This window comes from Apiospora aurea (genome assembly GCF_038362705.1).
Source record: "Apiospora aurea strain CBS 24483 chromosome Unknown utg000001l_segment0_segment0, whole genome shotgun sequence".
NCBI lineage: Eukaryota > Fungi > Ascomycota > Sordariomycetes > Amphisphaeriales > Apiosporaceae > Apiospora > Apiospora aurea.
The window spans coordinates 994,653-1,009,785 of record NW_027117388.1 but is presented as its reverse complement, the minus strand read 5'-3'; the positions used below and the strand labels follow the sequence as shown (position 1 = coordinate 1,009,785).

Below are 15,133 nucleotides of genomic sequence, written 5' to 3'. Positions count from 1 at the left end.
GCAGCGGCAACACCAGAAACCGAAGCTATGGGCAAAACCCATGGCTATGGGCACGGGGTTGCGGCTCTTCCAAGATCCATCAGTCCAGCTGCCAGGCGTACACGTCGGCGTTGTATTCGGGTGGACAGTCCGAGCAGCTGCGGTTTTGGCATGCCCAAGCAACAGCGATGTCTTCAATCGAGATCGACAGGGTACTATCGCCCATTCATATGAGTGATGTTTCCGACTACTGGCCTCTTGGTTTGTTTTCTATTCTTCGTCGTCTCCCCCTCTACTGCCTTGCCGACTCGACTTGCACCTCCTACATACGATAAACGCACACGCCAATATTACAACCCATCAATTCCCAAAAGGCCTCTAGATCCGGAAGGCCTTCTTGCCGGGTGGAGTGACCGATATAGTCGAATCCATAGATCAGCCACAGGCTTGTTCTAACCCCCAATCAACTTATTCAGCTGGAGCGACCAAGGAAAAGCCATCGCGTTGGGTAAAGCTCGACAAACGTCAGATGGCATACGGCAAATAGTCGAAATTAGAGCGGCGCGTATCGCGGTACGCTTCCTTATTCCTCGGATCGACCTCCCTAGGCTAGCAGCTGGGCGACCTAGCGACAGCTTGGCGGTGTCAACAACAAACCCAGGCCGGCTCGACGTACTGCTGCTGCCTGCGCTGTTATATATCATCGGTACGAGCACACATGGCGACCGAATCCTGTATCTCCTGGATTTATATCTCTTCTCTGAGCTCGGCTTCCTACTTCTCGGTCAGAATGCAGTCACTACAACCTTCGCCGCAGATCATGGAGGAGATGCGCATGTCCAGCAACGTTACTGGCTCGGAAGCTCTGCTTCAGCCACAGTCCCAGGAGCCGGTGGGCCGTCGCCTTAGCTACTACCTCGCCCTTCTGGTGGCACTGCTGGTTGCATATCTCATGCGCCCCAAGGCGCAACGATCTGTGTCGGCACCATTCTACAAGGCTTCGCGGATGAAATGGATGTTCAGTGCAGACACTTTGGTCCGGGACAGCTATGGCAAGGTGCGAATTCGGAACTCGCTTTACTAGGCTCTCATCATGTTAACAAGCGACAGTTCCGGGATCGCATATACAACATCAAGGCTACGGAAGGATTGAGGACACTGATCCCAGTTTCCCTGATCAGTGAGCTGAAAGGACTTCCCGAGGAGCACTTGAGTGCCCAGGAGGCCATTAAAGAGGTACCAAGCGAGCGGCCGAAACATCACTATTGCGTTGTTGCTAACTATTCCAGGCCATGCTCCTCGACTACACCAACTTCGGCCCAGGTGACCACACGAACACCTTCCTGTTCTTGATGAAGACGAAATTAAGCCAGAAGCTTACCCGGTTCATACCTCGTCAAAAGTCGGAACTCGATTTCATCGTTGGACAAGAATTCCCAGAGTGCAAAGGTACTTATACCTTGAAACCAACGTAACTCTGGTGTAATACTTACAAGGTTCACAGATTGGACGCCAATGAAATTACAGCCTTTCATGCTAAGAGTGATTGCAAGACTGAGCGGCAGCATCTTCGTCGGCTCGGAGCTCAGTCGCACGGAGGAGTGGATGGAGACGAGTGTTACCTACGCCATTCACGTATTCATCGCCGTGGTGAAGCTGCAATTCTTTCCCACGTGGATGCGACCCATCGCCAAATACCTCGTCTCGGAACTGGGCCAAAGCTCGCGGGATCTCGCCAGGGGAGAGGCGATGCTGAAGCCGATTATCGAGGAGAGGCTGCAGAACGAGGAACTGGACCGGGGGTGCAGCCAACCGGACGACTTCACCCAGTGGCTGATCGACTCGCTCCCGGAAGAGCAGAAGCGAGACTACGGCGCGCAAGTGAAGGTGCAGCTCGCCCTTAGCGCCGCTTCCATACACACGACCAGTAATGCCATCACGGATTGCTTCTACGACCTCGCGGCGCACCCCGAATACCAGGAGATCCTGCGCGAAGAGGCCCACCAGGTCCTCGTGGAAGACGGCGGCTGGGAAAAGAAGGGCAGCATGGCGAAGCTCCAGAAGCTCGACAGCTTCATGAAGGAGTCGCAGCGCCTGGCCGGCAACGTCACGACCTTCATCCGCAAAGTGGTGAAGCCCATCGACCTCTCCGACGGCACCCACCTGCCCGCGGGCACCAACCTGCTGGCCCCCCTGTGCGGCATCAGCCGCGACGAGCGGTACTTCCCCGAGCCCGACGTCTTCGACGGCCTGCGCTTCTGGAAACTGAGGCGGCAGTCCGCCGACGCGGCCAACCGGTGGCAGTACACCAGCATCACGCAGTCGAACCTCGACTTCGGCCTCGGCAAGCACGCCTGCCCCGGCCGCTTCCTCGCCGGCAACGAGATCAAGCTCGTCCTGGCCAACTTCGTGCTCAACTACGACATCAAGCTCAAAGACGGCGAGAGCCGCCCGGAGCCCATGATGTTCATGATGAGCAAGAGCCCGAACCAGAAGGCCGAGATCATGTTCCGGCGGCGGTCTTGAGAACGCAAGTACAGCGACAAGAAGAAGAAGAAAAAAAAGTCAGTAGCCATCAAGGCATGTGGTAATAGCATGCATGTCATGGACCTGACGTTTTGAATGTTGTCAGGAAAATAGAGGCTTGAAACGGACAGAAACGAGCGGGCGGAAATATTATTGATACCCACCGAATAGAGGTCACGCGCGGTCGATGGTCATTGGCGATTCCCGGGGGCCTGGGGCTTTCTGGCAGTACGCCATGATACAGGGACATCGAGAACGAAAAAGAGGCCACGAAGGAAACAGAAAGCTTGAAGCGGATAAGAGAGGGGGTGAGTCGCGTGGTACTTGCACATTGTATATTACTCTCGACTATCATCACCACCATCATAGTTGGTGGGGGGCTTTGGGGGTTGGCATCACCCTTTGCACATATCTACATAGCACACTCGGGTCGGGCCATGTACATATCATCATGTACGCAAACAAGGGGGGCGGCGTTTTGGATTTGGACACCGGCATACAATTAGCATAGCATTCTCGGCGGCGTTTTTCGGTGAAGGGGTTTGGGAAACGGAGGCTAGGATACGAGCCCGACTTCAGACAAATCGTATCTACACAATGAGAACAAACATCAAAGTCAAGTAACCCGCATAGCAATACCTATCATCTGTGAAGTGCTCTTGCTTGCATGCTCGTGGGTAGTGATCGTACATAGTTGGATGTTTTCTTTGTCTCTATCCACTTAAAATCAGGCCTGCAAACCCCTTACCCACGAGGCAAATGTGCAAGCCGAACTCTACAAGATACAAGGCACGGTGCAATAAACGAGTAAACAAAATTTCTTGCGATGTGAGTATTTCCATTATTGTGCGGGAAAGACTGGGGGTATCTCTGATAACGCAAATGCGCTCGCAAAAATGGCGAAAGTATAGTGGTTGTGAGGGTGAGTGTCCCGTCCCACCTTGAGCATGACCAGGACCTCCCTCTTTTCCAAAGACCGTCAAAAACAAGTAAATCATCATGCCTCATAGCAGGTCATATCCATAATCCTTATCATAAAAAGAGTCCGTCCAGCGAATGTTTTGGTTGGTTGAAGAAAGACACTTTTTCTCCCCTTCAGTATCCAGTACCCTACTCTCGTTCTTTCTTTCTCTTACTAATCCATCGCTTCCAGAGCCCTCCACCAAGCAAAATTAAAACCCTAGAGCCTCCCAAAGATCCCGTCCCTTAGGAGAGACATCGACAAGCGGGTGTTATTGCCTCTCTTCTTCCGAAGAAGGAAGGCAAAACCAAGTCGACGTCTGGAGGCCCGTTCCCGCAGGTATACTTCCCAGTATGTATGTGTATACCCATTAATAATAGAGCGTTGCCAGCCAGTGAAATCGCCAAAAGAAAGGTAAAGAATAATATGTATGCGCTGAATCGAAAGTGTTGGTTTCGGGCCCGTCCGTTCGCCCGCTGACGAGGGGCTCCGTGGAAAAACCAAATGATAGCAAGCAAAGACCCTGATGCTTTTGTTGTGGATCTTACCTGGCTGGTTCAGATCGGATTCCATATCCCTCCTCTTCGCTTCTTGGGAAGCTCCTTCTTGTTGTTATTGTTGTCTTATTGGTACCTGCCCGTCTGAGAAAGGGGTGGGTATGGTGTGATAATGATGACCTCTGTGTAAATGAGATTGTATGATCCAATTGCGGGCTCGCGCCCTGGTAAAATCTTGGCTGTAAATGCCCGCCTGTGTAACGTTCCTGCGCAATGCTATGCCAGTGAAAAAGAAATCCAAAAGGTGTGAGCTAGCCGCCCCCAAGGGGATGATAGGGGTGCTACTTTTGTACATGGGATGATGCATTAAGTCGAGGAGCGACATTGTTTCGCAAATTCTCTGTCGGGGTGATAACAAGAAAAAAAAGTGTATCGATCAAATCGAATCATCCAAGGAAACCCCAGGTGTGTTCTTGATAGGGCCAGACAAGGGAATCAGTTAGATGCTGGACACACGGGTTCGCGTCTCGGGGGTCCTCGCGTGGCAGACCATCAGCTTCAGGCTCGTTCCCCATTCCTCGCATTCAGCGAGCAAGGCCTTGTCGTTCCAGATGCTGTTCTTCGATGCCGCGGCCGACTCATATAATCGGTTATACCACCAACGCCCGACCTTGGCCACCATCTTGGTGATGTTCTCGTCACCCGTCTCCGTCTCGTCGTTCATCATCTCTGCCAGGCTGCGCTCGTCCTTCTTCCTACGCTTGCCGCTGCCCTCGGCAGGCGGTGCGGCATTGGAAGAGATGGCGCTGGCAACCGGAACGCCAACGCGGCAGGTCTTGACTTCACCGAAGCCCTTCTTGGCCAACAGGCGCAAGATAAGATCAGATGAACTGCTCAGGTTGTAGTCCGGATGTTGCATGTGAACCCGCTCCTTCAGGCGTCTGACAGCGCGTCGGGTGCGGTTTCCCATGTTGACCAAATCGACATCAAGAATGGATAATTCGATGTAGCCGCCGGGCTTCAAAACTCGCCGCGCCTCGGAGATGATGTTCCGGTAGTGAGATTCGGGAGCTGCCGAAGGAAAGCGGAATACTACCGTCGTGAAGCTGTCGGGTCCGAAAGGGAGTTTGTCCTTGTACGAGAGATACTGTATCTGGTGGTGATTTGGTGGAGACAGGGGGAACGACGTGGGTGATCGATTCTCAGCTGAGATTGGTGCTCTGGGCGACAGGTTGAAGAACGTGGCTGCGGGATACGTTTCAGCTGCATAGAAAGACCAGTCATCGTTGCCTAGGCCATCAAGCACCAGGATGGAGTGGCGCTTAAGTGACCCTACCACAGGGATGAGCTCGTCGCGGGTCGGGCTGAAGAGGACGTGGCCAAAAGAAAGCCATTTGCTAACGGTCATGGAACCAACGCGGAGGTTGACCTGGGAAAGAGGGGTTTCTTCGCTCGAGCAACTGCTATCTGACACTCGAACCGCTCGTGCCAAGTCGGCCTTGAGGTCGTCTGACAAAGTACTGGTGCGCTCTGGTGCCTCTACGGCAGGCTGGTTCGACTCCATACTGTTGTTCCGATCGCCATAGCCGGACACAAATTCAGAGACCGAGAACGGTGTGGTTGGAGTGTCTGATGGAAACCGGAACGCCGCATTGAGTCGCGCTGTCATGTCAGCGCTGTAATGACTCGAGTTTGTTGCCGCATTTCCAGTATCGACAGAGTCTCGGCTTGGCTTTTGTTGCTGGTTGGAACCTTGCACGTTGATAGTAGGCGATTCCAGTGGCTTGGTCATCCGCCTCGCCAGTTTCGATTCGTAGGTCTCCAGATGAAAAGGGATGCCTCTAGAGGATGTGGCCGATGGTGGGACATCTCCCAATAGGTCGTTGTATTCGTCCCAAATTTCATCTTCGGCGAGAGACGCCCTTACTGGCTCTGGGGCTACCGTATTCTGGTACGCAAAAGCCAGGATGCCGGAGCCGCTAGAAGTAGTGCTCGTGGTAAATTCCGAATCTGTGCGAGGCGGGAATACCAGGAACTCCGGCGTTCGGGCAGGCGGTTGATGTTTTGGAGACGCACTCTCAGCCGTGGCTGTGGTCGATTCATCAGGCATGAGCTCAGGTGTTGCTGGTCTTGGTGGGCTGGGTCCTTTAGCAACCGAGTCCTGATCTGCAGCATCGGCTCCAAACGAAGGATGCTGCATACTGACCCTGTGAAACGGGCGGGAGAAGCTCTTCGGGGATGTCTGCTCCGGTCGAGTATTGACTACCTTTGGTATGCGACCAACTTGCGGCAATCGACTTGGTCGGAGTGTGGCAGTTTCCGATGGTCTTCGTGCACCCAAAACTGGCTTGACCGGTGACTTTGCTTGGGGTGGCTCCGCGATAGCCTGCGTCTTCTCTTGTGCCGGCCCGCGAGAGTCTGCTCTACGTCTGGGCAGACTATCGCCGACTTGACTAGTGGTAGATGGTCTCCGTTCGTGTGCTTGCACCATTGATGGCGGAGGAGGAAGTACCTCTGCTTCCCTGAGGATTGTTGTCATGTCTTGTGGACTAGTATCCTCTTGTTCCGATGAGTCCATGATGGCATAGAATGGCACTGGCTTACTCTGAACAGGTTTGACTGTTGCAGAAACCTTGGCCGCCTCGTCTTTCTGCTGCTTCTTCGCACTCGTGCTAGACTTATCCTGGGATCTGCTGAACAGATTCCATTTACGCGGGGACTTGACGCGCTTCGTCAATTTCTTAGGTCCAGTTGGGGCCTCCATGCGCCCACGAACCGGTTCTAACTGCGGCTCTGCTGACGAATCATCCGTGAAGGTTGTCGTGTCGATGCTCCCTTGTGAAGGAGGTGCAGCAGCACGGGTTACTATAGGTTTCGGCAATCGAAGTGGCTCTTGATCAGGCGAGGAGCGCAGCCGCTGCACCGAGCGTCGGTAAGCAAGGGTTGATTTCATGGCCAGAGCTTCCGAATCACTACTATCCGATGGACGGCGTGATTGAACTGAGCGACGGGGAAAAGCAGACGGCCAGAGGGTATTCCTAGGCTCATCTTGGGCCGCCAGGGATGCGGACGATGGATTGCGAGAACCGAGACTTGGTCGATGAAACGCCAAACTTTGATTGCTTTCCGTGCGACTCAAATCCGAACTGGCGTTTCGATTTTCAACAATCTCGCCTCCAGCAATAACCACTGGGTTCATGCGCTCAAGCAAGAAGGGATCCGTGGACTGAGCGCTAGCCAGGCTTTCCGAAGATGACACGGCGCCAGCAAATCCTCTGGGAGGGTTCCCAGTATTGCTACTACGCCTTCTCATAGTGCCCATCCTGCCGTAGCCTTCATGGCCTGTGCCAGCTGCGGGACCTTTTCGAGAAAGCTTGTCTTTCTTGTCTATCTGAGGTACGCTCGTCTCCGTTTTGGTCCGCCTTCCGAACAGCCCGAATCTGCTTCTAAACGCTGAAGCGCCGGGAGAAGGCGTTCGTGAAGCTTTGGGGTTGTCCGTCGTGGTAGGAAGGAAACCTGTAGAGGATGCGGACCGCGGTGCTGGAGTTGGCTCGCGACTGATGGAGGCCTTGACACCACCTGGACGGTCAGAAGGGGTAGCAGATCGAGGTAAGGAGCTCGGGTGCACTTGGGCACTTTGCCGTCTCTCGTTGACGTTAGCTGTGGAAAGATTGCTTTGAATTACAGGAAGCGGTCCACCAAATTGCGCAGCAAGGTCAGGGGTTCCCTCCCGACTTGGTCTGGCCGGCGGTGGGCCCCGTGGCGGCGGTGACGCGACCAGCTTTTTCTGGCCTTCACGTGAAGCGAATGGGCTCTTCGCCGGCGAGGGGGATCTCATGATGGAAGGCTTTCTGTCTTGGCTAGGACGGTATGGCGATACCACGGGTTCCCGTACCTTCCTAAGCTTTTGCGAAACTTTTCTGGGCGGCGGGTTAGGAGGAGCGGGAGGCAGCAGCCTCCTCAACTTTTCCTCCTTGTCATCGGCACCGCGTACTGTCGAGTTAGACGAGGACGACGTCAGAGACGTTTCCCGGACTGGTGCAAGGCCTTGAGCGTCGGTACTAGTTGCTGTCTTATCAATTGATACACTACCGGCTCTTCTGTGGGAGACCGGGGGTCTTGTCTCGGCTGGACTTGCATGTCTCAGTCTTGGAGTGCAATTGCGATATGGTGCCACAAGCCCTGGTGAAGCTGAGGACATTGATGTCGGTGTCGTGTCCCGACTGTATGGACCTGCGCCGGGCGAGTCTGAGAATCGTGTTGACGGGCTGCCGCTGAACGAACTCAATTGACTGTGGCTACTGGTGCCCGAAAAAAGGGGCGTGGGTGGAGGAAGATCATGAGTCGCGAGTCTGAACAGCATGTCACGGTCCGCAGGCCCATCCACGGGGATCTTTATGCCCCGATACCTGTCTAACTCAGGGTAGATGGCTGTGTCCTGTGCGACGGCTTTGGGTAGCTCGGTTGCCGGTACGACTTCCATACCGTGATCCAGATGAAGCGAACGGGGGGCCGGTGAATCATGTAACCTCGGGATAGAAGACGAAGATCTGGCCCTTCCTGAGTCGGTTCTGGGGTTCTCAGGTCGACTAGGTCTGCCTCGTGACACGCTTGACTGCTTTCGACGAAGTGTTCTCCGTGGCTGTTGGGGCTCAGCATTGTGCTCATCAGAAGATGCTGACCCGTGGGAAGCATATGTTGTGGAGGGGATATTGCTGCTGTTAGAACCGCTGCTCCAAGCTTGGGATTCGTGCGTCAATGGTGGCCTTCTCGTGGACGTCGAAGGTTTCCGAGTAGAAGAAGTTTGAGGTATCCGGCTCGGTGTCTTTGGTTGGGCGCTCGATGTATATGTCAAAGCAACGTTGCTTGCTTCTTTGCGGGCGTTTCTCGTTAGGGCCGGGGAGAAGTCCTCCCGGCTTGTTTCCATGACACCTCCCATCCTTCTTGATCGCATTTCGTCACTGCTTCTTCCCCTTGAGCTCGAACGCGCCCTGACTGTTGACATGATGACCCTTGACTTATAGTGGCGAGGTTCAGATCAAATATCATAGTATCAACAGCTCAATGCACAATCCTCCAATGTAGTTGTGCGTAGAAGACTGCTGCTGGGTCCTTCCGGATACTCGGTGAAAGTCGTGCGTTCGTGACCAGTGCCAAGGACTAACCGGGAGTATATCGCGATACCCTTTGCAATCTCTTGTACCGGCTGAATGATGATGGTCCTGTCCAATTGTCCCTGTATTACAGCCCTGGTTTCGACAACAGCCAGGTGGATAGTATGGGGATTCCGCTTCGAATCGTTTGGGGGATACCTGGCCAATATCTGTGTTCCAGGGTGCCGGGTCATGGGAGAAGAAAGAAGAAGCAAAACGTTGATAAGGGGGTATATGAAAAGAAATGTCACAGACAGGTATACAGACTGAACAAAAAGAAGAAATGTGACAAGAAGACCAGAACTACCCAAAGTAGAAATACCGGCAGGGAGTTAGTTGGGTGGGTTGATCTGGGGAACTGTATCCGGAATAAGTAGCAAGGTCGTGGTGGTGTGTGGACAGGAGTGCCAAAGGTGTGCTGGAGATCGAAATCTGACTAGTGCGTATTATACCCTTGGTGGTGGTGGGGAGTTGTCGGCGTCTATGTGATGAGGTGGATGACGGCCAATTTCAGCACACTGGTAGAGCGGCTCACTTGTGTTACTTTCGAGAGCCGGCTCTGGAGGGTTGACGGTCTATACAAATAATCGAGTCGAGAAGCTAGTCCGGGTAGGATGGACTAGGCAAAAGAGCCCTGGGGAGGAGTAGGTGTATATTTGAACAGAGCGAGATGAGGAACAAGGTGAAGGTGCTTGGGGAGATAGTAGCACAAGCTCGAGATGGTAAGAAAATAAGAGAGAGTGATGGCATATACATAGGTAGATGCCTACAAACCGAGTGGAAGTCCACCTTTTAGCCCTGCATCCTGAGGGTGGACAAGGTATCTACTTAGATACAGTGTATTGTTCCACCCTTGGGGTGACATGGAGATCGCAGCAGAGCATGGGTGAATTTTGGACAAGTGTGGCGTTTAGATCCCTGCCAACGGCCAAGAAGCGGCCGTCTGGATCACATCGCCGGGTCAGGTGTCTGTGTAGAAAGCTGGGCTCGCCGAAAACGCGGTCTGGTTGGCGGCCGCCCTGCACAGACACTGCGGAGACTCTATACTATGTACAAGGGCCCATAGCCCAGTCAAAGTCGCTGAGTCACCAATTGTCCGGTCCACGAAGGGGGCAGCTAGGAGATGGGAGCTACTGTGGGAGCTAGGAGCTAGGAGCTAGGAGCTCTGCTGCCCACAAGCGTGAGCCGTGTATGCGACGACGACGATGATGCTGAGTGCTGATCCATGGTGGACGACTAGCGACCCATTGACTTTCAGGAGCTTGCAGCCATAAGGAGGGAAGCGAGAAACCATGGGAAGCATGTCCCTAGACGAACCCAGCAACGACCCAACGGTAGGCTGTTGCGCATGGGGTATGGGTTTGGGATGATTTGCAAGCCTGCGAGTCAAAGTGCCTTGGGTTCGATCGTGCATATCCAGACACCCTATGAGAGGGCTGAGCAGCGTCCTGGCCGACCGGATTCGCTGAGGAGCCCCGCCATCTCTGCCGACACCATTCCCGCTTCGGGCGACCAGGGAGACAAAGAGAGGAGACTTCGGTGCACGACTATAGTTTCCGAAAGACCCTGCTCATAGCGCGACCAATAACGGAAAAGAATTTTTATAGCGCGACTAGTGGTTGCAACCGAAAAATCGGATCATCCATCATATGAGGACCAAATCCTATCCGGGGAGGGGGAGCTGCTGGCAAGCAGCAAGAGTTTTGCAGAATTCGATACGAGACAGTCAGTCGCAGAGTGAGTTGGGTATGGCTAGGTGGAGCGGGTACCAGCGGGGCAAAGTACGTCCACTGCCAAATTGCGCGCTTGCACTGGGACTACGCTGGGACAGCTGAGGCCGACGGGCTTCTGGACGGCCGATCAAATTACCTAGTCCCGTCCGCTACACATCAGGGCGGCTGGCACATCGGAAATCAGTAGCATGAGTAATTGTTCCGTGTACCTGATCCCAATCCTCTCTCTGCGTGGTTATCGCGGGAAAAAAAAGACCAAGTGTTTCCTCAGTATTGGGTCTCTCGACATCCCCAGAATGCGTTGGCATCAACGTCAGTGCAATTGCTACTTTCTTCGCCTTCGGGAGGGAGCCTGCTATGGGTTCGATGTTTTCTGCCACTGCCAACTCCACTCCCCGCCACAGCCTTGGACAGCTCAACGCAACGCAACCCAGCACGCACGTACATAGTAGTACGCATCTAGATCAGTGGAGTCCTGTGCTATCAGTATGTATGTACATTGTACAGTAGCAAACCCGTAACCCTACCACGGGATGGCGGCCTGGCCCATCTTACCATCGCCATTATGTGCACTACGCGCGCCATGTTACGTGTCAGAACTATATGCTTTCCATCGCAGCAGAGGGCATCCTGACTTCAAGAGTGCAAGATAAGATCGTGCACAAAAAGGGGGGGTAGTACGGACCAGAAAAGGGTTTGTTACGCGGCGTCGGCCTGCGAAACCGCTCCGTTTGGCAATGCGGCCAATCGTTGTGGAAGAATCCTCAGTAGCAAGATCAGCAGAAACCCCCGAGACAGATTTGCCTGGAGCGGGCATTCGTCCGTCTCACGTGGTCACTCCTTACAGAATGTAAGATCACGTCGCCCAACGACACAGGCATCGGTCAATCACTCTCGAGCACCGATTTTGCACAAATCAGAATTGCGCGGGAGTGTCGTTCTCTGCAGGTCTGACTTTACTGCATGTCTTACTGCATGTCTCACTCTGGGCTTCTCTGAGTAGTCCATCTCCAGATTCGGGGCCACTCTTTCCCGGCAACGCAACCCTGCAAGCTGCAGACCTCCCTAAGAGGGGAGACATTCTGCAAACGCTGGGCTCATTGAACCATTTGCTCGCGCCAGCATCGTGTGAACATTTAATAGTACAGATTTATTATAAGGCTCTTTATAACAAACCAACATCATGCCTTCGAAGCCCCAGCTGTCCCCGGCAACGAGAGACACGCATGCATTTCTTGCTCGTATCATCATGCTGTAGGTCAGATACACACGACAGGGGAACTGATTGCGAGCGTTCCTACTTGGGATATTCCAATCCGGCTACCTAATTTCGATTTTTGTGATTGGATCGGCTGCGATAATTTTCGACCAATCAAGAGCTCGAGAGCCTATCCGTCAAGCTGTCTTCGTGACAGTCGACTATGTTTTAGTATGACGGAAGGAGGGGCCATGGGTTGATCTCTGCATAGCATGTCTCTCCTTATTACCTGCGGGCATTTCCAGGACGACGATTCATATTCGTCCCCAAAACCGCCGATTCCTTCGCCCTCGCTCGCTCGCACCTATCGTCGAAGCAAGCCGGTTTGCGCGCAGTGTACCTGAGCATCCATTCGCATGAGACTGACTGACGTGCCCATGCTGTTCAGTGGGCCTACCTACTGACCTACCAGGCCAACAACAACGACCCGCCATTATCGTTGTTGTCGAAACTCCGACTCGACATATCATCGATCAAGTTTCCCAGAATAGCCTACACTATGCACATACCTTGCAGGTTGAGTCACTAGCCTATCTAGCCGGGCTTCAGGGCGGCCGCGATACATCATCATACATCGGTCACCGAAATGGCCTGGGCAGAAAGCCTGGGTCGATAGACATACCTCCCATTACCTAGGTATGGATCTGACCCAACACCAATCGACCTCAACAAGTTCCACTTGCTATTCTTGTCAATTGTGTGTGCAACAAGGCACGTACACGTACTTGGCCATAATCAGGACCAAAAAGCCTCCGAGGCTCCTCATTATCGATTTAGGCGAAGGCAGTAAGCTGAATTGCGCATAGTAGTGGCAAGACTTAGTGAGCTGTCAATGGCGACGGCTTCCATATGGATCCGATTTTGCCCTACACTACCGTCATTTTCCACATGTTGCAAGCCTAAGTTAGTGCCTAGCATCTCGCGTGTCGCCTGCATGCGCAGTAGCAACGCTGTGGCGAGTGCCGCCCCGATTGAGCGAGGCTGGCACTGCCACAGCGACACCGTATCTTGGGCGAACCGGCAATACCTACCAGTACGGCGCGGCAGTGGGGTCGGCCGTGGCTTAGCTCTCCGGGGGTATCTCTCGTCTCTCTGACGTGGCACGCTCTCGTTGATTCTCGTCACGATTGAGGCCTCACCATTGCCGATATACACGCAAGCTAAACAGGAAAATTTGCAGGCAGGTCTCGTCGATTCACAGTGTTCACGGACTACAAGTATGGCAGGAGTCTGGACATCTGGCCAAACTGATGATAGTAGTAGCTGGGAGTAGACTTAGCCCTCTCTTCAGTGACAGGGTCTGGATCTGTTGTGGCCCGCCCGGAGACCCTTGTCCCCCAATTGCTGTCGCTTGTTTAGCCGCGAGCAGGCATGCCGAGGACCACTTTCAGGTGAGCAGGGTTCTCCAAGATCTGATTGGACCTGGCCAGTCTGCCACTAGCCAAGGATCCTTTCTGATCCCCGAAAGAGGTACCCAAGCAACGTGATCCAGTCTGATCCAGTTGCGTTCGACAGGCAGCAACTCTCTATCTATCGCAGCTTCTCGACCATGCAGATCTGCTTTCGCCGACGCCCAACCGTATCTCAGGGTTTGTTATCACTATTCCCAAGGGACTGGATCGGACGAACACAGCCACCACACCTTCTCATTCACCATCCAACGTAATATGTCGTCCTGGTAGATGTGTGGTTCAAGATTCGAAGGCAAATTTCAGCACCCTTGAGAGCAGTGCGGGATTGACGCGCGGATAGAGGCACACTCCCGCGGCAATGCCCAGAACAAGCGACCTGTTGAGCCCATCATTGAAGCCAAAAAAACATAACATGTGATGTTTCCGAGTCCGAGCCCGGAGGTCTTGCAGGAGGTAGGATGATACGCTACTGTACTGCGAGTCGCAGACATCTACGCCTGATACGGTGCCTCGTTTCCCTAACAGATCCCGTCACAGGTCAAGTGATTATACCTATGACGGTTGATGAGTATTATCTGCAGTGGACGAAGGCTGAGAGCCAACGCGCGACCTCCTCAGTTGAGACGCCGTCATCTTTCTTCCAGACCGCCAAGCATTGCTCTACTGCATGCATGTCTTAGACAGACTGAGACATTCGGGTCGCCTTGCTACCAAATATCCCACTTCAGCTATGTCAGCTGCGCAAGGATTAAACAAGAGCTTGCTAACCAACACCTATTGCTTCTGATTTGTTCCTACTGGCTTTCACCCCGCGGGGACCCATGGGCATTGGCTGTTTGCCCTGTCTACGGTCAACCATTCTTTTTTTGCGGCAACCGCAAGTTGCGCGCGTGGCCAGCTACATAATTGCGAAAGCCCTCGTCCATGCTCTCATTGAATCACTGGCCGTCTTTTTCGGGCCAGTCTCGATTTCCTCCGGACTGCTAACTATTAGCAAAGTAGTGCATGACAGGAAGGCTGACGGCGCCGAGCCGAATCTAGTGCCTATCACTGGCCGAGGAGCTAACGAATAGGCTGCCAGAACCCTGGGACCAGCTCTGCCGCCCCTCTTGCGCTGTGCCGTTTATTAGCTACAACCAAATACAAAGCCACTCGTAATGATTAGTCGTCCATGGACTGTCTCAACCTCCTTTCATCATACGTGCCGAACTTACACTCTTGTTCCCGGGAAGGGATCAGTGATGACGGTCTCGAAGAGGCAATCCGTTACCTGCGGCTCGCTATCAATACTGCCGATGATCCTTGGCCAGCCCTAGCCAACGACTGAACCCTGTTAGTGCGGGTTGCCGGTTTGGGAAGCTGGTATGTCAAAGGCTTCTTGAATCCTTTCGCCGAACGATGGGATCCCATTGCATTTACTGCTTTGTAGCCATGGTACAGTTTTGAGCGCGTGCAAACTGTGACCTGCAAGTCTACCAGAACAAGAACAACAACTGGTTTACTTGAAGTCACGTTATGCGCTTCGATCTGCTGATTGTCCGAGGCGCCTTCGACAATGGTCAGTCACTGGTCGTACAAGTTTCGGGTGTAAGCAGCCCCACCAAGCCTCCCCCG

At 53.5% G+C, this 15,133-nt stretch overlaps 2 protein-coding genes across 2 annotated transcripts; one reads left to right on the top strand and one right to left on the bottom strand.

Moving 5' to 3' along the window:
- Positions 1-769: 769 nt before the first annotated feature.
- On the top strand, positions 770-2,505 carry PG986_000328 (Cytochrome P450; the record flags this gene model as incomplete). Its single annotated transcript, XM_066836550.1, has 4 exons — positions 770-1,036; positions 1,090-1,215; positions 1,269-1,428; positions 1,484-2,505. 4 exons carry the CDS (start codon positions 770-772, stop codon positions 2,503-2,505), a joined length of 1,575 nt encoding a protein of 524 aa, XP_066705443.1.
- A 1,957-nt stretch (positions 2,506-4,462) lies between these two features.
- PG986_000327 (uncharacterized protein) lies at positions 4,463-8,968 on the bottom strand (the record flags this gene model as incomplete). Its single annotated transcript, XM_066836549.1, has 1 exon — positions 4,463-8,968. One exon carries the CDS (start codon positions 8,966-8,968, stop codon positions 4,463-4,465), a length of 4,506 nt encoding a protein of 1,501 aa, XP_066705442.1.
- Between the last annotated feature and the right edge of the window lie 6,165 nt (positions 8,969-15,133).